Source organism: Anser cygnoides, chromosome 10, assembly GCF_040182565.1.
Source record: "Anser cygnoides isolate HZ-2024a breed goose chromosome 10, Taihu_goose_T2T_genome, whole genome shotgun sequence".
Classification (NCBI taxonomy): domain Eukaryota; kingdom Metazoa; phylum Chordata; class Aves; order Anseriformes; family Anatidae; genus Anser; species Anser cygnoides.
In genome coordinates, this window is record NC_089882.1 from 19,162,782 (window position 1) to 19,186,700 (window position 23,919).

General features: G+C 35.2%; 2 protein-coding genes across 3 annotated transcripts in view; one reads left to right on the plus strand and one right to left on the minus strand.

Annotated features, from left to right (window-relative positions):
• CENPP (centromere protein P) overlaps window positions 1-23,919 on the minus strand; it is a 137,847-nt gene that overhangs the window by 54,355 nt on the left and 59,573 nt on the right. The gene's annotated exons all lie outside the window — the stretch shown is intronic.
• Window positions 5,323-22,072, plus strand: ASPN (asporin). The gene is made up of 8 exons (XM_013201372.3): window positions 5,323-5,630; window positions 10,616-10,886; window positions 12,597-12,709; window positions 14,943-15,156; window positions 15,537-15,647; window positions 17,946-18,039; window positions 19,598-19,736; window positions 20,841-22,072. Exons 2-8 carry the CDS (start codon window positions 10,640-10,642, stop codon window positions 21,036-21,038), a joined length of 1,116 nt encoding a protein of 371 aa, XP_013056826.1. The 5' UTR covers window positions 5,323-5,630; window positions 10,616-10,639; the 3' UTR covers window positions 21,039-22,072.

Genomic DNA, 23,919 nt, shown 5'->3' on the forward strand with positions numbered 1-23,919 from the left:
TGCAACTGGTATGAAAAGCTGCAAAACCTAAAAATATTTTCATAGAAAATATTAGATCTAGTTATTTAGTTATCACGTTATCTCATTTTCATAGAAAATATAGATCTAGTTATTAGATCTGTTACAGTACATCATATATTGCAAGGTTTTCCTCATTTACACATTTAGTTTCTGTATTTGTACCTTTTCTTCTTACCTTTACTTGTGGTTTTCCCCTACAGGTGAAATAGGAAAAGAATGAATGCTAAAGATCAGCAATATATATGAGTAATTAAAGTAACTTTAATTTTCTTTTCTTTTCTTTTTTTTGTTTAATGCCAACTTGGAAAAAAACCCTACATATTACCTAATACCCATGATTTCATAATTCCATGATTATATGATAAAACAGTCTTAAAACTATAAGAGCTGCGGTTAACTACAAATAAAGCACACTCTTTCAGAAGTGTCCCAGCATCTTTAGTGTTAGACCCAACCTCGCAGGACGGCTACCACTACTGTGCCAACGGCACACAAATGAGACACTCCTACAGAATTCCCAAGAGCAAAACGTGCATCTGAGAATACAGGCTAGATTAAGTAATATGGTAGGGCATGCACTCCTTCAGTGAGCTAATAGCCTTTTTTCTATTAGTAATGTTTCTGAAAGCTTTCATTTCAACTATTCCACAATAACAAACTGCATGTTTCAAAACTTGCAAACAGAGTTTGGAAATCTTCCTAGAAATACTGTTACTTTTTCCAGCTACAAAACAGTATATGCTCAAAGTGCATGCAACCAATTTGCAGACCCATGTGCTTCATTAGACCTAAAAGTGCAAACTGTTGACAGTTACTACGTTATAGATGTCATATTTACTGCCTCCATTTTTAATAGTTTCTATCGTAAACTGAGTGAAAGTCATCTTCTATTGGATCCTTGAATTTCTAACGTAACACACATTACTTTTGCTGATAAGCAATGCTAGAAGAAAGCATGACACCAAATTATATTATCTTTGCAGTCTGGCTGACATACTCTGAATACTTATTTATTTATTTATTTATCACCCCCCCCCCCCTTCTGGAATACAAAAGACTAAATGGACATATTTCTTTTTCCTTACAACTACCACAACTACCAACTCAATGGAAATTGATGACAGATATTGCTTTAAAAGCTGTTTTTAGGTTCTGAACAATATGAATCTATCAAAAGGTTGCATATAAGAAAACTTTATCATTTACACTTCTATAATATTCATACTGTTTGTTAAAACAACAGGAAAAATGGAAAAAATCAGCATATCCTTTCTTTGCAGGTGACCAGGTTCTATTTTTTTAGGTTGTTAAATTTTAACACTAAATATTTGATATTCTATGAGGAAATGTTGTGCTCAGTCAAGTTTGTGTTCAGAAACAAAAATTTCTCCTTATTATCTGAGTGATTCAGTAGTTTGGCACTGATTGCAGAATTTTTCATTTTAACTACTGTTTGATTTTCCATGAAAGAATGTCTGGTGTTTCCAATGTCTGCAAGAAAGATAAGTATCCGTGTTCCATAAAAATGTCATCTAACACTATCCAAACTTGTAAGTAGCACCAAAAGCAAGACTAACAATTGACATGTACTGAAACCAAAACTATTTCAAGACCTTCATTCGTCAAGCAGGTTATTTTTCAGGCAGAGCAGATTGCTGATCCGGTTAAGTGCACAAACTTTGTACAGGCTCAAGAAGATCAGCATCAAGGTGGGGAGAAGCTAGCTGGGGATTTCTTAAGCTGGCATTCCCACACCAAGAAATTTGTATTAATCTAGAGCCTAAGGTAGAACAAAGTTAACTTACTCTCCTAAGGCAAGGCAAACTAACTGCAAAGATGAAAAATAAGACCTGTCTCTTCAGGTTACTATTTTGCCTCTCCGGTCAGTCACGGCTGCCGCATTACTGCATGCATAAAACACTAAGAACATAAGAAGAAATCTTATTATCAGTGATTGTCAGCATAATCTGATAAGTCACACAGTTACATCTGATAAGTAACAATCATGTGGGAGCACGTACGTGCACCCCGGACTTTATAGCTCCTCTAACGCCGCAAGCTATGACTTGACTCTCAGGATTGACATGTTGCTAATAAAGGCCAGACTGTAAAATGAAACAGAGAACTTTGTTGCAGTTTCTAAATCAGCTGCCAAACATATGTGAAAAAGTACACGCCAATTAACAAGTCACAGTTAATTCATACATACTAATAAATAGATATGATTATTTAATATATTTACATATAAATACTGAAGAGTCAGGATGAACCACAGAAGCAGAAGAGTACAGTTTTTCTGAACTCAGCTAGTTTGAATGGTGTAGTTCAACTGCAGCAAAAACACAGCTAAACCCAAACTGTGGGACTGCACTCCACATGGGCTGCTTGTGAGCATGAAAGGAATATGTCATCTTATTAAAATGTGATGGGCAGTCTCCAAGACAGATTTTTGCAGTTGATGTTAGATTCATCACTTTATGTAAACCACATTTATAAACAGTGCTAGTCAATGAAAAAGTATTTGTTTTGCCTTACAATAACAAATATATACAAGATCCGCTTAAAAAAAAGACTGCAATGTAAGCATAACCCACATATGGCAGCATATGCTTGACTGCTCAAACATATCAAGTAGTAGAAACATAGTTACTTTTGATGAAGAAAATCAAGATAGCATTTTATTTCAATGCTGTGACAAAGTTAAATATAAAATACCATCCAAAATTTTTTCATTTGCAAATTTCACCACGGTGAAAGGCAGTATTCGGAACCACGGTTTCTTGGATATATTTCTGTCCTTTGACTCAGAAATTAACCTCCACTATTTGTAAATGTAAGTCAGACATTTTAAGGCAAGATAGAACTAATATTCTACCAATTCTTTCACTGCTGGAAATAAAAATCACTGAAAAGATCCAAAGATTGACCCCCAATAAACTTTTCCTTATTTAAACATACAATATACAGGAGAATATACATCCAGTTGCTAGACTAGTTTCTACTGGGAAGTCTCAAAATAAAACCCCAACACCATGGATTATATGACTATGACAGACATATTTTTCTGTCAGGCTGTTTAAAAACCAAATCTCATTGTTCATTCAACAGCAGTAGCAGTAACAGCATCTCCAACCATATCACCTCCAATCAATTGCTTTGTAACAAATCCAAGAAAGCATTGTTCCCTCAAAAGGCTGCAGCTACATCCTTTGACTAGCCACTACACATTCCACAGAAGTACACTGTAGTCTTACCTGAAAAAGCGAGAGGAGAATTGAACCTAGTACCTAGCATCAAGTCATTCATTTGCACGCTCCAGCTTTCATTCAGAACTCTACAATTCTCCTGCTGTGCTGGCTCATGTAGTGCCATCGGGTCCAAAAATTAAAGTATATTGGAAACAGGGATCCTGGAGAGAAATTCTGCAAGAGTAGTTAGTTTTTGTAAATTGGAAATATGCTGCAAATGTTTAAAAGAACTGGCTCATAAATTAGATTGAAAACCACTGGCCTATTTTAATTTTTAGTACTGCTATTAACAGCCAACATCTAAAGGTCAGAATTTGGTAGTCAAGTGACCTAAAAAGGTGACTTTGGGGTATTTTGTTTTAGAATGCAATCATATTCATAATGAAAATATGAAACCTGTATTTTGAAGTACTAAACAGCTTCATTACAAGAACAGTATGTCAATGGAAGCAATAATTGTTTCTATCATATTGATATGATAAATGGTACAAAATGAATGAATAATCCATTATAATATAGCACAGTGACATTTCTTCCAGATGCTCCTACCGTTCGTGTCAGCTTCATAAGTCCGGCTATGACTGACTTTATAGACATCGGAATGTGTTTCTATCATGAAAACCAACCAAAAATAGAGAAAAGTTTTAAAAATATCTAGCCAAAACTGAGATGTTGCTAAACACCAGGAACATGGAGCATTGCTGCAAACAAGGATCAACCAAAATTGTTGATTCAACACCTTAATATTGAAATAAGTGAAAAAGAAGAAACCAGCACATTCATATCACAACCCTCAGATTCCCCTCTCTTCTATTAAAGAGCCAAGAAAATGTTGGAGGTTTTTTTTAGATAGCAATTTAATACAAATTTGCTCAAGTAAATGCATCCAAACCAACCTATTCAAAACACAGGAGTGTTTGCTTAGGAAGCTTCGGTTTCTAAATACAGGCAAGAGAGTGCAGATATATGCAATTCGAGATTTCAAAAGAGTATAAGATTATCTCTCAGATTTTTACTTGGGAATATGATTGCTCTTGAAACTGTAATTTCATTCTTTGGGAACTGTGATAGGGAGAATGGTTCCATCATTCATCTACTGGAACTGGAGCACATGGAAAAACAATGCAGGAGGTAACACAAGCCTTATCTTGTTTGGTATGACAGCACCAAGGTTTTAATTTTGGGCATAGTATCTTTTTCTTCCTTAAGAAAATAACAGTAGACAAATTAACTAACATGTGACTTCAACTGTCATTTTGCAAGCACCACCACATTACATATAGATTAAAATAAAATTCCAATCTATTTTTTCTACAGCAAGATCAGAGTTTTAACCCTGAAAAGAACTAATTAAAGAAATAGATGTGTCAGATGTGCACGAAATCGGGTAGATATAATGTATTGTAAATTTAAAGACACAAACTCTGAAACTTCTGCTTTAGGTAAACTCAGTCATACAGTTCTGAAGCAGGCAGAAGTAGGCAGGCTACTCAAGGTAAACACCAAATAAAACAATTTCTGTGTGTTGTGCTGGGCGTATACAACAATATAAGCCATTGCAAATTCTCAGAGAATTTGTTTTAAGCTCACAACTTCACTCCTTATCACAGAATATTGTAAATACTGCCTCTGTTTTAAAACAAAGATATGCTTAATTTCTCTTATACAACAGAAGTTAACTGTATTGACTAATAAAACCAGATCTGTATTTTACGTGCTTGAACCATCTCCCCTAGTCAGACAACAGTCTACTGAAAGCAAGGGTAGTGTTTATACAGCACTACACAACAAAGTACTAACTTTGTAACTTTAGAAAGGTTTGGTTACAAGCAGATCACTCACTACAGGCTATTGGTTTACCCTGCCAGTGGCTAAAATTTTATACTTTTATTAGTGGCATACTTTTTGAAGAATATCAACTAACAAAAGCATCAATAAGAAGTGTGATTCCATAGAAGGAATGACCTGAAATGGACCTCACTGTACTTCCAGTGGCCTGATGTCAACTATTATTAAACTACAGGTTTTACAAAGTCTTCCACTAGACGTCTAGAGTTAAGCCAGAAGTTTTGGCTGTCATACAGGCAGTGATGAAAAACATATGAGTGGTAACAAGTCGTCTTAATATCGTTCTTCAGTACAAAGATGGGCTAATCTGAAGCAGCAGTTTACTCGGGTGTCACCCAGGGTGCCAGGAGGATCAAGAAGTTTGGAAGTGGAATTTTTCTTTATACCTACTTTCCACTTCACAGCATTCAGCCTAACTTCCTTTCTCTCTCTTTTTTAAAAATGAAATAACTGGACAAAAAGATCTCAGGTGGATTATCACAGTGCTTCTGGAAGAACTATCAAACTTGCAAGGTATGTCCAGATTGAATACCTATTATATTTAAATAGCAATAAAGAATTAAGGAAGAGGTTGTCAGTCACTATGTGCATATTAGTATCATCAGTTAATCTAGAGTTAGAACTACCACTTTTTAATGAAACATTTGAAAATCTACTTTGCAGCTGAAATAATTCTGATTACTACATCTAGGCTGCAAAGCAAAAAAAGGCTACAGTGAACTGATTAACTCTTAAAGAAATACTTGTCATATCTTCTTAACGACTACCAAGAAACATTTTTCCTCAATTCTTACTAGTTATGAAAATTTGTTACATTTATAATAGTTGTTATACTTAAAACATAGTGTTAACTTTTGTAATTAGGTATTCAAGGAGGGCTTTTTAAAGTAGATACCAGCAAAGTAATTGAAAATGACATATGAAAGTGATAAGCTTCTTGAAATGAAAATAACCTAAAAATGCTCTTAGATCATGTTCAGTAACACAAGTCAAGCAACATTTTCTATGAAAAGAAAATATTTTCTAAACATATCTTAGTTTATAAACAAGCTATTCATCATTATACGACAGTTTCAATATTGGACTATTTCTCAAGAAACAATAATTTTTCAGTAATCTAACTAACAAAAATATTACCTCCTGGTTTTAATTAAGCAACTTAAAAAGTCAGTAGAGAGTAGACAAAGAGTTAAACAGAAACATTTATTTCTGGAATGGGACAATGACTAATAGAACCAGAACTATTTTTAAATATAGCTTTCAAAACAGCTATGGTCTTGCCTTTCTTTGGACAAAATCTGTGCACAGTGCAATGATTTGTGTTATTAATGAACACAGGGATTTTTCTCTGCCTCTGAAAAGATCACCAGTGTATCACTTAAACGTTTCCTTTTCAGAAACAATGCCACAGGAAATTTGCCTCCCTACACCACCAGAAGTAATTTCTAATTATAATTCTTAGACTTTTTAAGTCTTAAATCCTTACCTATTAACTCCTTCAGTGTTGCAACTGGTAAGACAACAAATGCAACATACTGCAGTACTGCCAAGGAATCCAGACTTTTTTTTTTTTCATGCAGACATCCCATACTAGCAACATAACTTCCGTCCCCATAAAGAGTGTTTTTCATTCCATAATTCATGTTTAGAATTTTCATGTCACTGAACTGCTGCCCATTTATGTGGGAATTTCCCACACAGTCTGTAAATAGTTTTAATCATATTCACGTCCTATGAAATCACCTGCATTTCATCAGTTCTAGATGATAAATATTATCCTAAATTAACAGCAGAAAGTTTGTATCTTCCACATGCTATTTGGCATTCTGTGTTTTGGCAAAGATAATCACATTGGTGAAGATAAATATGCCCCAATCAATAATCACAGCATTTTCAGGATTGTTACATACTCAGAGAAACAAAGTCAGCCTCACAGCATTTCTACGTGTAAAGTGCACTCTCCAGATCCAGTTACCTCACTTTGGGGTGCCTTGTGTTCTAGTGAAAAGGTGTTTGTTATTCAGAAGTTTTTAGTACCAAAGGAAAAGGAGAATTGCTACAAAAATGCAATGTCGTGAGCTCTCCCTGAATGCATTTGTCTAAACAAGAGTCATCATTTCAGGTTATTATTTAATAAAACACCTGAGTCTGTCTAGCAGCTTGCCTACATCAAAAACGACTGTCACAATCTCTTATCCTTCTTCCTGTTTAGCATTCCTTCCCCTTAAGCCAGGCTGTTCCCACCCATTCCTTTGCACTGGCTCTGATACCAGACTGATTTAGTTTGTTTACCTGGAAAGAATATGTGTTTTTTTCCTTGCTCACATCAGTTTTCTGCTGGTTTAGTGAGTTCAATCAGCTCAGTGAGCAGCCAGAATAGAAGAGCTGGTCTGAGAGAATAAAATATTTGTCTTGGAGCTGAACCAGCCTGAAGTGGCAGTGTTGAGACATTAGTACTGTTGTATTCATGAACTATGTGTTCTGAAACAACTGGTTAAATATTTAATTAATTTATCATGGTAAAATAATTAAAGTATTTAAAGAAAGGTCTTTACAAACTTGAATTTTAGACTTTCATTTTTTAGCTTCTCTTATTCTTGAAGTTTAAGCATGCAGAAATTTTGTACAAGTGCTTTGAGATGAGCTACAGTCAGAGCATTTCTACAGAGACCTATCAACAGCTATTTACTGGGAGATTCAAAAACTCAGCCAGGAAAAAAAAAAACACATAAAACCTCCATAAAGCCACATGTAGTTCTTTGGCCAATGCAACGCTGGAGTCAAACTTGGTTGCTGCTGCTAGCTACAAAGTCAATAAGTAATAAGGATCTCCTAATGACAAAAAGGGAAGACGAAGCAAAGGATTTGTCTCTTTCCTAAAAAAACGTATCATAACTCAGGCTTTGTTCTACAGAGAGACTTGTTTTCCCAAAATTTAACTTACATGAATAATATATTTCATCAATGGCATATTGCAACACTACTTTTGTAGAGGTGTTTGTGAACAACAGCTATTTTTTAAAAGCTGATATTGGCCACTTCTCCAGTTGCAGCCTCAACCTATTCATAGTTTGAAATCATGATAAGTTTTTTGAACATCTGAAAGGAAAGATGCAATCCATTTGCTACGTGTGCAAGCATGGAAACAGATGCAACAGAAACCATATCAATGGTTTCACAAGGCAACTTCCTAAGCACCATAGCTGGACAAGCATTTCAGGAATATACGTGAAAGATTATTGTTTAGGTACTATAAAACTATGCATCTAGTGCCTATCACAATTAGAAGTCATCAGGGACTTAGCAACTAGACGTCCCATGACAAGATATACACTCTGAAGCTTGGTATCTTATGTACACGAACTGTACAACACTGAATACAGGTCAGTCAATTCGGAGCTAAACAGCCAGGGGAAGACCAGCTTAACTGCCTATCTTGGAAAACCCAGCCACTAAAGCACTTGTCCAAGAACAAGAAGAACTCAGAAATCTGAAAGGCTTCAAACTCCTCATCTCTTCAGCATTTCATATGACAAAAGTGTTGGAAATTTTGATGGTTTTGCTGAGGCTGAAATACAAGATTGATAGGAACAGAGAGTCAAAATGTGTACAGCCAAACAAGGCTGCGGTTCTCTCCAAACAAACAAGTGTAGGTTCCACATCTTGATCTCCACACCATTTATTTTTGTTGACACTTCCAAGAAAACACATTGCATAGGATTGCAAGTACAACTATAGAATTCTTTCTAGGAGCAACAGTACTTTGAACACATAGAAGAATACATGGGAAAATAGATGTGAATGTTCTAAGAGGCTGCTAAATCAGTAAAAGAAACCATACTCAAATAAGCACACAACTGGAAGATGACAATAGATATTAAATTCAGAGTCACGCGTTGCATACCTGAAAGATACAATGTGTACTGTGCTTTTGCTTTCAGACATGTATTTGAGGTAAAGAGGTTACTTTCTTCTCTTTGAAATGGCAAATTTTATGTAATCTAAATACTGTTAGGTTTTATCATTTTAAACACCCTGAAAACTACACAATTACACTAGTAGAATGTATGCAATACACAGCATTTTAACATAGTTAAGAACCCTATATAAGAAACATCAAAATCATCTTGGAAAAAAATAACACAATAAAATCCCCCAAAGTCTGTATAAGCCAAGTCAACACGCTTGTACAAACCAGTGTACTCCTTTTCCTGTGATTGAGAACCAATCACAAAAGGTCTACATAAAGATATCTTTCAGCTATAAACAGATCAACAAGTGTATAATTAGGTGATCAAACAAGAATTGACATCCGTTTAGTATTTCCCTAAAGAGATCTATGATAGTCTAAACAGATAGTTTTATAAACAGGATATGCATAATAAAATTTACAATAGCCTCTCTTGGTTTGCACAGCTTACTGTAACATCCAAACTGCTTCCTGAATTGGGCTTGAGAAAAGTGTAGAGTTGAGAGCTGAATTTACACTGTTTCTTTTAACGATAGTTGGCTTGTGAAAAAAGCACTTTACTCACCCTTTACGATAATCTCTGAAAATACTCCAAGAGAAGTCTTAGAGGAGCAATTAATTCATCAGTTTCTACTTGCTAACAGTTGACTAACTCTCATCTTAGTGAATCCCCATATGAAAGAGTCTGAAAACATTCAGGCAAGCACAGCTAATGAACCATTTCAGGTTGACACTAATTACTTCTTTTATAAACACTACTCCAAAATCACCAATTAAAGAGCAGCAACCAATATCTCCAACAAGAGAGAGGCCTTTTTGACCAGACGTTCCCCACCAGTACCATCTGGCAGAATTCCTGTGACCTGATGAGATCCCTCATTTCTGGTACCTACCTTGCTCACAGGGTTTCTTACATACTCAAAAGCAATTTCTAACCAAAATGTCACATATGTATAGCTAATAGAACTTAAAATTACTTTTTGTAACTTCAAGATGACAATGCATGGCTGTCTTATTTAGGCCAAGTTCCCTGAGGCACACAGTCTAGTTCATGAGACCATACTGCCAACCTCCTTCTCAGCAACATTTATACACAGAGTTAAAAAACAGTGGAAAAGGGGAGTGGAATCCTCAAACTCCAACCCACATCATTAGGATTTGCAGTACAAAGACAGAATTTAGTCTATATTGGCTTCAGTGTTGGTATGTTTTTTCATAAGTGGAGAGAAGCTAATTGCTCATACCTGATGCTTTATCTCCTTGTAGCATTGGATGTCCTGGCCATAACATCTAACACTAATAGTAATAATAGTAACAATAGTAACAATAATAGTTTCAATAATTTTATACTTTTATATTTTAAATATTCTTTAACCTTCATATACTAATTAAACTCTAATATTCATAACAGACCATTTTTCAGGTAAGTGAAGATACTTTTGTGAAAACAATACTTTTGTTTGCTTTTTCACTTGCACTGATTCTTGTATTAGGGTTTTTCATTTGTTTGTTTACTTTCCCATTCAAGGTTGACTATCCTGATTAAGAAGACATGAAAGAGTACACACTTCTTCTCTTCTTGGCACTGTGCTCTGCTAAATCTCTCACTGGTCCTTCATATTTTACACTAAAGAATATGATGCTTCAAGACATGGAAGAAGAGGAAGAAGATGACGATGATGACAATTCTCTGTTTCCAACCACTGAACCAATTATACCACTGATTCCTTTTGATCTATTCCCAACATGCCCCTTTGGATGCCAGTGCTACGTGAGAGTTGTCCATTGCTCTGATCTAGGTAAGAATTAATTAGTGTGCCTGCTGCCCATTGGGTTCTCCTGTGGAGAAGTTTTTCCTTTTGAAGGATGAGTTCTACAGCTCCAATTCTACGGCACACCTTCACATGTTCCTACACTAGTCATTTCCAAAAGAAGCTTACGCTATTTTTCCAATCAGGCTTGCAAACAACATCAGCTGCGCCAAGCACTTTTTACAGAATAAATGTTTCCCAGACTTAATATGTATCAGTTCAGAAAATTAATAAACTCCTATAGCCACCTTCCAGTAACAATGACTTTTATTGATAACAGCATAGAATGGAAAGGTATTTAGAAAATCTAATAAGTAACTGTAAAATATCTAAATTCTTGTCTTTGTTAATAGGCACATATAACCTGCACAGCTTTTTATCCACTAAGAGAGCAATCTCAGAATGTGAAGATGCTAATATATTAACATTTTTATTGTACTGTCTGCTGCTTCTTTTGCTTCCATGATATTATGTCCAGAGGAGCACAAAAATTTCCTGCACCTTCTGTTTGCATTAGACAAGCTCTTAATTAGTCCCCTCTCTCAGAAAAGACTACTGCTACAGTCCTTCACTTACAATTAGAAAGCAATGGGTCAAATAACAAGAAAGGACAGCAAAGGAAAAATAGGCCATAAATAAACCACAATTAAGTTATAAAGCAAATACACAAATGGGATACAACTATTTGCTTAGCTTAACTTCCATTACAACTGCACATCACTGGTAACAACATTTTAAACAAAGGCAAACCTGCTACTGTTAACTCATTCCTTAATGTTCAAAATCCCTAAGTATGAATTCATTATTGATTGCTCCAATTATAATTAGTTTTCACTGAAATTTTCCAATGATTCAGGGTAGTCAAAGGACCATGCTCCTGCCACTAGCACAGCTGCAATGACATTTATTCTTGTTACAGCTCTGCCACCATCCTAAAATTAATTCTAGACTCCTCATATCTTAGAAACATGAAGTCAATACATGATTTTTTATTTTTTATTTTAAAATATGCCATTATTAAGGAATCAAAATATCAAGTTACTGTCCCTTGGTAGTCTCCTCTGCTGAGTCAGGACCTCAGATGGCATGAACTGGAGTGGTTTTGTAACTGAACAGTAAATGTGACTGGGGAATTTGTACAACTGGTAATCGAGTACTGGAAGCTGGAAGCCTACAGTTTGGCCTCTTCTACCAAGAACACATTTCTCAGCCCTGATGTTAACTGTGTGGCTATTTAAGCAACTGACCGGTACAACAGATGCTGAAGGCAGAGAGAAGCATGCAAAGGCAGAGCAGAGATCGCTTAAAGCTACAGCAACAGCCCTGTTTCCAAAGAGCCAGCAACTACAGCTTATCAGAGGACTGCTTTCTCCAGGGACTTCACCAGCTTTCATGCAGAACAAGCTGTGCTCTGAAGCTGCTTATTTCTCAGATGCAAGGAGCACATAATGAGCACCCCATGTAAGCTTTTAATTGCTAGGAGTAGAAGAAATTATCCACACATTGTTGTCATCCGTTCCTACATAATTAGTTCCTCTCAGTATCGAAGTATTCCCTTCTGTCTTGTGCTTTATGGCTGCATTTTCTTTCCCATCCTAGTTATCAACAATCTTACTGTGTTTTTCCATTTAGTAGTTAATTTCTTTGGACATCTACATAGTCCTGAACTGTTTCTGTTTCTCTCACATACTTAATTAGGTTTGACATCGATACCTCGCAACATTCCATCGGATACGCGTATGATCGACCTTCAGAACAACAAAATTAAAGAGGTCAAGGAAAATGATCTCCAAGGACTTGTATCACTTTACGTAAGCTTGCTATTTTCCAATTTTGAAATCTTATTTAGCAATTTCAAATATCTTGATACTTTTAAAATATAAATGGTATTTTTCTTCCCCAACAGTACCCATAAAAACACAGTCTGATGTCTGCATATTTGGCTGCTCACACATAGTAAGCAGATTACTTTGATCTGTAAGAATTATGTTAAAAATCCAGAAAATGTACCAGGTGTATCTTATCAAAGAGATCCTCCAGATTTGTTCAATCCTAAGCACGCACAAGAACAATCCTTACATTTTAAAGGCCGTAAGGCAAGTGCTCCTTTTAATCTAATTAGCTGTAAAATACTAGAAAGAACAGGGGAGAAACAGAACTGTGTTTTCTTAGGGCATTTTCAAAAGCACACAGTATACAATGAATAGATACACCACTGAAACCGGGGTTAAAAATCCAATTGACCTGAACAGAAGATGTACCAGCAATTAATTACTGAAAAAGTCATGTGCTTTACTACAGTTTTTTTAACATGCTCAAGCAGAGATGTACAGACAGACTTGAAAATAAGTAGCAATGGCAACTGATAAATCTAGAGTTGCAATACACAATCCTTCCTTTTTAGAAAGAGAAAAAAGATTCTCAGAGGACCAGAAAGGGAGGTTAAATCTGTTTTGGAACACAATTTCCACAAGATGTCACTCTAGATTCAGAACCAACAAATACTGACAAATTTCAAAATTTTCATTGTAAAAATGAAAAGTATGTACCACAGATTATAGAAAATTAAAGAATTCTATTCCACATTAGAAAGACAAGAAATACATGTTAAACCAATGTAAAACAAATCCCTTTTAACTCTATTTGGTTTCTGAGCAAGAACAGAAAATTTACTGGATCTAAACATTTATGAATTAGCTTTTAAATTAGTATGGGTTAAACTAGGATGTAAAAAGCAGGAATCATATAAATTCATCATTTACAACAAAATGTTTCCAGTTCCCCTTAAGTGTCTCACATTTGGAAACAACTCAACAGGGTTTATTTTCATGAAAGCGCTAGTAGACATTAAACCTCCAAGGACTGAGCAAGTCACTGGAATACATCAGGAATCACCACATTATATATTAGAGTCACCACTTAATTATGTGATAACTGAAAACTGTGAGCTGCTTCAATTTTTCTCATCAGTTACCTTGTGATTGATTACGTGGCAAGACCGAACAGAATTTTTACAAAAACTAAGTCCTCTTCGTACTACTTGTCTGAGCACTAGTATCCTTTGCAAAGCCACAGATGGCAGTATGGATTAGGAAGGAAGCATTTCCAGTTTATTTCCTTAAGCTATCTTCATTTTTACTGGGAAAAAGATTAATTCTGTTTTGCTCTATTTTTATTTTTTTTTTTACAACTCCAGTGAGAAGATGAATTGCCAACAGCTCAAAGACGCGAAAAAGGAATGAAAATTAGTAGTTGATACAGTCTATTAGTCTGTACAAAAATACAGAGATGTGATCTGACATGCAAAATAATTTGATATAAGTCATGATTTTTTGGATGTGCTTACTCATTGCATGATCTCTGATAATGAGATTATCACTCACTAGCAGTTTATATAAAAGCACTTAGTAACAAAGAATAAAAAAGTCCAAAAAAGAACTGGTGTACTGTACAGTCAAGAGAGATGCTCAAATTCACATGAGCTGAAAAATTATGGCAAATATGATATATGTTCATGGACGTCTATCGGTTGTATACAGACATTAACTTGTAAGAAAATCAGATATAAAAAAAACTTTTATGACAGCATAATTATGTTGCAAAATAAAAATCAAGTTCTGAGTCTTGAGAATTTGTCTGCATTAAAGTACAACAACAAAAGAATATAACCCTAGTCCAACATCACAAAAGATATGAAGACAAACATCTTGTTTTACTAATTCTTCCCATTACCATTGGCAGGGTACCTTGTCAGGTCTGACTATTTGATCTCTACCTTCTAGTTGATGTTCCAGCTTCAGGGTTCTTTTTTGTTCTTCACAATGATGTGAAATGCCAAATAATAAACAAAGTTTTGTTTTAACAAACAAAAAAAAGGGGGGGGGGGGGGACACAGATACATTTAGTAAACAAGTTTCAGTGCCAGAGTTTGGTATTTTAGAAAAATATTTAGTTGTTAAATTACATACGAAATTCAAGTCTGCATCATAATAACGTACTTGTACAGAGAAATTTTCTTTGTATTGCTCTTCCCATATGTCATAGGCACTGGCTTTGAACAACAATAAAATATCCAAGATCCATCCAAAAGCCTTTCGACCAACAAAGAAGTTGCGACGACTGTATTTATCTCATAACCAGCTAACTGAGATCCCAACAAATCTACCAACAACTTTAGCAGAGCTCAGGATTCATGCTAATAAGGTTAAGAAAATTCACAAGGATGCATTTAAAGGAATGAAGTCTTTACATGTTTTGGGTAAGCCTAAGTAGAAAAGAAAACTTCCTTATCAAGAAATTAAGATATTATATACAATTTTCATTCAATTATTTCCCCAATGTGGAATTTCCTCTTAAAGAGATATCTATGCTATAGAAACTATAATTCATTGTTTAAATTCCGCTTGAAGGTGCTAGGTAGGTAAAGTTTCTGGGAACCCTACAAGTCTAGTTAGACAGCCTTTATTCACTGAAAGCTGTCACTACCATCCTCTAGAACAGGTAATCAAAGTTAAACATCAATACTTTTTCAAAACACTAGTGTTAGTAAATAAAATACAATCAGTTATTTATGACCTAGTTTAACATACCCAAAATTCCTACGCCATAAGTACGTTATTTTTTCTCCCCCTTCAACAGAAATGAGTGCAAATCCTCTTAACAATGACGGAATAGAGCCAGGGGCTTTTGAAGGAGTAAATATCTACCACATAAGAATTGCAGAAGCTAAATTAACTTCAATTCCTAAAGGTATGCTTTGTTTTACCTTTTCTATTTTACCTATGCTAGTTTATTCTTACATAAAATGCTTTCATATCTATAGGATTGTTAAAAATTTCATACATTGTTTTCTATTGTTCATCCCCTCCAAACCCCCCTCCAAACCACCTCCTGTCCTCATTTTTTCTTTTCTGTACATGGCACCCAATTCTGCACCCTGTGGCACGCATACATGGAGATGCTCTCCTGGCCCCTCTCCTGCCCCCTCCTTCTGGCAGGCAGTCTGGTCCATCACCCAGAGGCTTTTCTCATGAGAAATATGTGAAAAAAAACATAGGCAGCACCCACTTCTGGTCTTTTACATCAACTTCTCAAAACTCTTTACAGAGAAAGGATAAAACCTGACACTTGGCCTGGGTCATAAGGGATACAGAATTCTCACTTCCTTTATGCATTTAATCAAACCCAAAACCTTCAATTTTGAATGTTTCAAGTGACTTTCTAGCTCTGCAATATAGCCAGCCCAACAGCAACTTCATGCAAAAAACAGAAGTAAAACCACAGAATTTTGTAAGTCTTTTGGTGTGTTTTTCTAAGTGAAATTTATTATTAACTTTTCAATTAAATCCAGTGTAACATACTACAAAATTAAATCACTCTTCCATGTAGAACAATTAATTTCTTGATTTGGAGTAATAATAAATTAAAACACTAATTTTAGAAACCATATACCTCTGCATAAGAGAAGTAGGTGTCTATTTTTTTTAACAAAACCAAAAAGCTGCATGAAAGAAGTCAGTACAACACTCTACATGCCTTTTCTGTAGCTCAACACAGTATGCAACCAAATTCTCATGATTTTGCACTGCTAAAAACAGCTAGGTAACAGAAAAAGGGCGGAAAATAAGCATAATACCTTATATTACATCATCCTTCTACTTACAGGGAAAGTAAATGCTAGCCCCTAATATATTTATTTCTGGATCATTCAGATAAAGAAATAACTCGTTTCTTATTAAATTTAGTCTCTTCTTCAAGAAAGATCAGATCTAAAACACATCAGTATAGAAGAATGCTAAAACAAATAAATAAACAAAAACCTCACTCCAGTTCTTAAGATGAGGTAGTTTTAGGATCAGAAACTACCTGGCTGCTTATGGTAACACTCCCAAACCGAAAAAAAAAAAAAAAGACTTTCCTCCAGTATCATCATAATAGCATCTCTTGCAACTTATCGGAAGGAAACATACACACAGAACAATACAGATTTTCGCTTTGTTAAGGAGAAATATCCTCCAAGGAAATACAGCACGAGTTCCAACATGTGGGCTCAAACAGTAGCATCTTAAACCAGCAGGAATTCATGATGAGGACATTCTACACAAATGGAAACAGAGTACAGGTGGGGAATCTTCCTTCTTGATATGAACTCAGGCACAAGCAGCACCCTGTGGAACTGTAAATGGGAATGTAAACTGGGGGAAAAAAACAAACATGAAAGCATGTCAACCAGCATAAAGACAGGCTGTAAAACACAGCCCTTTCCTTCAGTATTCCCGTCTCAGCTAGGGCTGCAACAAGCAGCAGTGGGAGCAGAGCTCTCCTCAGCCGTACTAGGACCAGAAAGAGGTGGTTTGTCTTGCTTGGTGTCAGGGAGCCGTCAAGACAAATGCTAGCAAAACTGAAGGTAAGATCAGCAAATGGAAACATCACTGCCTTCCTTTGCCCTCACTAACAGGATTTTGCACAGAAGATTTCCTGTCTTCTGGCCCATTCACAGAGCACACAACCAGCAGTTCGGAACTGGGACTACTTGGCTCCACGTGAGAAAACGGTTTGCATACCAGCATGGAAAAGAACATAGCAGATACCTCACTGTGCTCAGACAAGTCCAAAAGCTTTCCTCACAGATCAGCTGTTAAGAGCTATAATGGAGCAATTGCTACCTCCCTTGGAAGAAAATACGCCCCTACAAAAAAAAGTAAAAATCACGGGTTCCACAGGAGTAGGAATTTGACTACCAATTGTTAAATAATTGCACGTAACAGCCAACTGACAAGTTTGAAAATCTTAATATTAGCATAGGCACTTTTTTTTTTTCTTTTTTAAAAGTTTCTATTTTAAACAAAGTCATATGGATTTTTTTTTTTAAAGTACCATGCCTGTACCCAATACCCATTCCTTCTTTGACTGAGACAATCCACCCAAGACTCTTCACCCAACTCCACACAAATGAAAGGAATGTTGGGAATGTAATAAATACTAAAAAAAAAAATCTGATAAATAAGTTGTTTGATTTTTCTCATGCTAAGCATTCTTCCCCATCAGAATTACCTTCAAGCCTACTAGAACTGCATTTAGATGACAATAAGATCACAGCAGTTGAAGTTGAAGACTTTAACCGGTATAAAGACCTTCAAAGGTAAAATTCTGCTGCAGAATGCTTTTATTTGATAAAAGGTCCAACCTGGCAGGACCTCTTATTCAGTACTCCTCTTGTAAATAGGAGAAAAGAGAATTCAAATGTGTAAATGTTTTAATATGAACTGCCATAAATAAGACCAAACCTTAAATGTACATATAGAAACATCGACCGTGTTATTGCATCTTACTTGGAATTCTGAGTAGAAGTGTATGTTAGGAACAGCATCTGATTCCAAAATGTAATCAGCAAATTCTTGCCTCGTGGTGTCTGGATCAATGCATCATGTTCTTTATATAATATCTCATAATGTGCTGGTAGTAATGCGCCACAACTATGTACTGCGTGCATACTCAGAGTACATGAGCCTTTGTGGTCACAACATTTATCAACAGTATTTAGTATTTTCTCTAGCCTGTTCCCTACCAGGCCCAAGCCTTTTAACTCCTTTTTCACTCATCTCACAACCCCCCACAAAAAGTGGCCTTCTTGCCACTAACTTTATAGGATTTAAGAGCCCTAATAGCTTTTTAACCCCAGAGAAGGCCTAAGTGAATTGGAAAGAGACACTCCACACACATTGCGAAGAAAAATAAAAAAGGATGGCATGAAAAGGGAAATTTGAGTCTTGTGTATACAAATAAGAGAAATAAATTCAGTTCCTGAAAATTAGCTTGAGAGAAACAAAGGAGTTGGTAAAGGAAACAACTTGATAGCTGTTTCCACATGTGATGGGGTTGAACAAAAATAAATGTTTCTGAGGAATGGATCATGGATGTAAGACAAGAGAAGGAAGTTCTATCTCTAAAGCTCAGTTAAGTACTCTGAAAATATGGCTGCGCAGCACTGAATTTTCGATTTGGTAATAGAAAGAAATACCAAAGAACTACCAAATGGCTTTTGAATATCACCTTCAGTTTTTGAAGAAATTAAGACAGAAAGGAGAAAAAGGGGTCTGCAGGATGAGTCGTGACAGCAGCTCCATCTGGCCTAAGTCTCCACCTTCTGAATCACCTTCCTAGCAACACAGGCTGAAGGCTTACACCAAAAAAATCTAATTAAAGCCTGATTAAGAAAAACGTGGAAGTAGGAGAGAGGATAGTCCTGCTTATTTTTAAAATATAATGGTTTTGACTAAGCTACAAATATTACTGTTTCTTTACAAGACTTGCTCTTTGCCTATTTATTAGAACAACACATTTTGTTACTGAATGAGTATATTTTCTACCTACACTACCTGATAAAAGGGCATAGCTTATTTTACAAGCAGATTTGTTGATGTTTATCATTAACTCTTGCACTAAGATAAAAAAGCCTGCAGACAAAACGTGACAATTGCTCACATCTGGCTAGCTGCTGTCCTTTAAAGGGAGACTGAACTATGAAAAAAAATATTTATTATGTCAATGGTGGTTTTCTTTCCATCAGAGGTAAGATTTCATCATCCTTCGCCAGTTATTTTTTCCCATGTGTACTCCTGTGAATTTCAAACTTTAAAAAAAGCACGCTCTTGAATGCTGTTGTAAATCTCAATCTTTAATTAAACATTCTTTTCTAGGCTAGGCCTTGGGAATAATAAAATCAAAGATGTGGAAAATGGAAGTTTTGCCAACATACCAAGTATCCGTGAAATCCATCTTGAAAGAAATAAGCTCAAGAAAGTTCCTCCTGGATTACCCGATCTGAAGTATCTGCAGGTCATATACTAAACTTAATAGAAGGCTTTGGGAGTTACAAGTCGTTTGATTTTCACACAGCTATATTGATTAGGAAAATAATTAAAAATCATAATTAACTGTTACTTAGGTATTTTGACAAGCCCCTCATATTAGGAAAAGCTGAAAGCATATATGTCCTTAAAGAAATTAGCTGAAACAGCAAGAACTATAAGTAAGAAAAAAAATATATATATATACTACACACAGAAGATATGTTTGCAAAAAGTTTGTTATAGATTTGTTATAGTTTTCATTAATATGAAATATGCTAATGCAAGCTGGAATGGAAATTTTTCCTTTCCTACACTGAAAAATCTTAAATCCAAATAAAATTCTTTATAAGGCTGAAATGACCATACAAGATTTAAAAATCTTTATATAGAACATATCTATTTGGTAAAACCTTTTACCTCTGAATATCACTTCTTTCCATGTCTCATTTCACTTCTAGTTAAAGGAAAATCTTTTTATATATGTATGTACATGTATATATATATATATATACACATAAAACATCAACTTGTAATGTAAATGTAGTTATATTACGTATAGCAAAAGAATTTTCACCAATGTACTTTACTTAAATTCAAAATTCTACTACCAATCTTTTTCTTTATTTTTTAACTGATTTAAGCAACATCAGCATTAGACCGGTCTATTTGTAAAAGCACTCTGACAAGTCTCTCCTAATATCAAATTTTCTAGAGACTATTTTTATGAAATGTATGAAATCATTGAAAATTTGCATTATAGGAGAATATAATACTATAGTATTGTAATTATTACTACAAGAGAACATAGAATTGCATTTTAGGATAATATTCCATATGAACAGATTTGAATTATTCTGGCAACACACTAATAAAATACCATGTAACTTTTTTGTGTGTGTAATGGGAGAGATTGTGACAGGTGGGAAACATTTTCTAAAAACTTAACACGAAATTTTCACTCTGGATATTAAGAGTTTATATCCAACTGTTCTTACAGCAAACCTTAGTTATCTATGTAATAATGAATGTTTAGACATTTTCCTCATTTACATACTGAACTACTGTATTTTACTGTTTGTTATTGTTGCAGGTTGTCTTTCTTCATTCTAATCACATTGCAAAACTGGGAGTGAATGATTTCTGTCCAACAGGAAGAAGAAAGAAGAAAGCATTATATAGTGGCATAAGCCTCTTCAACAATCCTGTAAAGTACTGGGAGGTTCAGCCTTCAACTTTCCGTTGCATTTTAGGCAGAAACAGTGTGCAACTTGGAAATTTTCTGAAGTGATACTAAAGTTGGGCATTTCAAAAAGTAACCTGTCAAAATCAGTTCTACATTACTTGAAATTTGTTGAAAAATGTCAATTTTACAGTATTTAATCAGTTTACAAAGTATTTACTATTTCAGAGAGAATTAATTAGAAACAATATTTTAGTAGGATCCATTGTCTTCTTTGACAATGTTCAAGCTAATTTGAATAATTTAAGCAAAAATTTTTATATCTCATGGAAGGAGTCTTGGAAGCGGAACTGGAAACTGTATTTGGTGTTTCCTGTAATTGATGTTAAATATTTTACTTTAGTAACATAGTTTTGACATATTCTTTCTTTAAAATAAATTCTAAAAATCAAGTGGAAACAACTTTTTCCACAGTAAGGACCTTTTCCTCTGCTAGAAAGTATTGAAAGAAAAGCTGCAAAAAATCTGTGAAAGACAACTTCTTTTGCCATTTCTGATAATCAGTACACAGGCAAATATGCAATAAGAAGGTACAGTATTGTGAGGTCTTTTGTTTCTAAACTAGAACATGTTTTAATTTGTGAGATAAAAGTGGTTTTCATATCCAGAACTACCACATGAAAACACTTAAAAGTTTTTGGTATTTATTCCTGCAACGTTAATAGGGAAATGTCCAATGTTTTGCTATCAGTATAATTTGATGCACTCTGAACATTAAAAAGTAGGATTCAAGATTTATCATATGCTTTAAGCTTAATAGGAATGTTTATTAAACTCTCTTTAGGCCAGCACAAATATTTTCTTGTATCTATAATAATTGTAATCATGTTTTTCATTTATTTTTTTTCTTCCTTTATATTTTGACCTCACACGGGTTAAGAATCCCTTGTTAACGTTAGTAACTATCCTAAAATTGCTGAATGCAAGCACATAGCTGGAACTCAACTGCCCTGACTTCTTACGTAGGTCAGCACACAGAATTCTCAATACTGACAGTACTGTATAAAATGGATATTTTATATATCTATTTAGTGTATATTTGCTATTGGGATTCAAAATAAATTAAATAAATTTAAAGAATACTTGCATTTGTATATTTCTTTCTATGATAGATCATGTCAAAACATCCAGAGGTTACATCCAAACACCTTTCTGACTCTCTCCTCTAGACATTTTCTCTATTCTTCTTTTTTCCAAATATACATACCTTGCAGATCATTTAATACTGCCAGTCTTCACAAAATTAAAAATTTAACAATTTACTTAAAACTGCTACAGGAAATGACACAGACTACTAGTAACAGAAGTACTACATATAAATCAAGCAATTCTGAACCTCTCAGGCTTTCCCACCTCCCTATGTACACAAGTACACTAAGCAATAAATGTTGTCCAACATTTTTTTTTAATCTTCTTCAAGTCTTTGTGTTTGTTATTTTGTTAGCATCTCTGTACTGTTTCCAAATCGTATGTCTTCATGTCAATGACCAACACAGCTATGATGATAAAAGCCTGTAGGATCAAGTACCCTAATTACTGAAATCTTTTATAACTTCTTCACTCAGCATGCTTAAAAACCTGTGAGGACCCCAAACCACATTTTTGTGAGCCAGTGGAGGCTCTTACCAAAGGATGATTTTTTTGCAAACAGAAATTGTGTAAAACACTTCCAGGCAGAATAAAAACAAACCAGAACACTAAAAACAAAAACAAAACAAAACCCCGAGCCTGCAGATCACCACACATCTGTTCTTGGTTTCTAAAGAGGTTTCTAAGGTGCACTGTTCCTAGCAAATAGCATGGGGAAAGCACTGATTGGTACTGCAAATATTAGTTAATGAATATATTATATTCTCCATCAGTCGGTGTAGTTTATAACATGGGTTTCTTTAGTTATAGCTGTGTTATCATGAATGTGAAGAGCTATGATTTCTAAACACAGACCTGCACTAGAAGACAAACCTCATGGATATATAGAAAAAAAGGTACTACTTCAGTACTTTTTTCCACTAGAGAATTAATTACTACACTTGGAGGAAACACAGAACTGTTGATGTACCATTCATATAGGGAACACATGCCAGCTTTTACCGCAGCTCTGCATTCCCAGTGAAGACAGTTTGAGCCCCTTGGTACATTGCACTGTAAATAAATCGCCACAGGAGAGCGAGCTAACTCTCTAAGCCACCTTTATGAGATTTACGTGGAGAACAAAGAATGCTAAAAAGAACAAGGGCTGAAATAAGTGACAAAGAAACAGCATAGCAGCATGCAGAATAACACACCAAACAGATCGGTCATTTATCCTATAGTCAATTGTTATCAAGCAGAATCCGTAAATTCATTCTCCAGCAGGAGTACTTACTACTTCATGATTACAGCCCACGTGCACATTCAGACCCTTTGGGAAAGAGCAGCTTTCTCTGACAGGGTACCTTGCCTTACACTGCCATAAGTAGATCATAATCCCATACCAGAGAGACAAAGCATTGTCAACAACAACTGACCGTCCAAGAAGAAAGTGGAGATTTGAAATAAATGGCTGTTCTTATCTCTTAACAGCTAGAAAGCTGAAATCCTTTATGTCCACAACAGGTTCACTGTTTATAATGTTTACTACCAAAAGGACAGGCAAATAAAGGATAAGGCAGGAAAATTTGTAGATGACCAGAGGATAACTGAGCAAAAAGACGACTTGAGGGACTTGCAGTGGAGAAAAGTGTTCAAGTAGAAACATAATAGTAAAAAGAAGTTCAATCCTGAAGATTGTGTAATGCAATACATTATTCTACACTGATTCATTGGCAATAATTACAAGGCCAAGCTTGATGGGGCTTTGGGCAACCTAGTTTAGTGGAAGGTGTCCCTGCCTGTGGCAGGGGAGCTGGAAATGGATGGTGTTTAAGGTCCCTTCCAACCCAAATTCTAT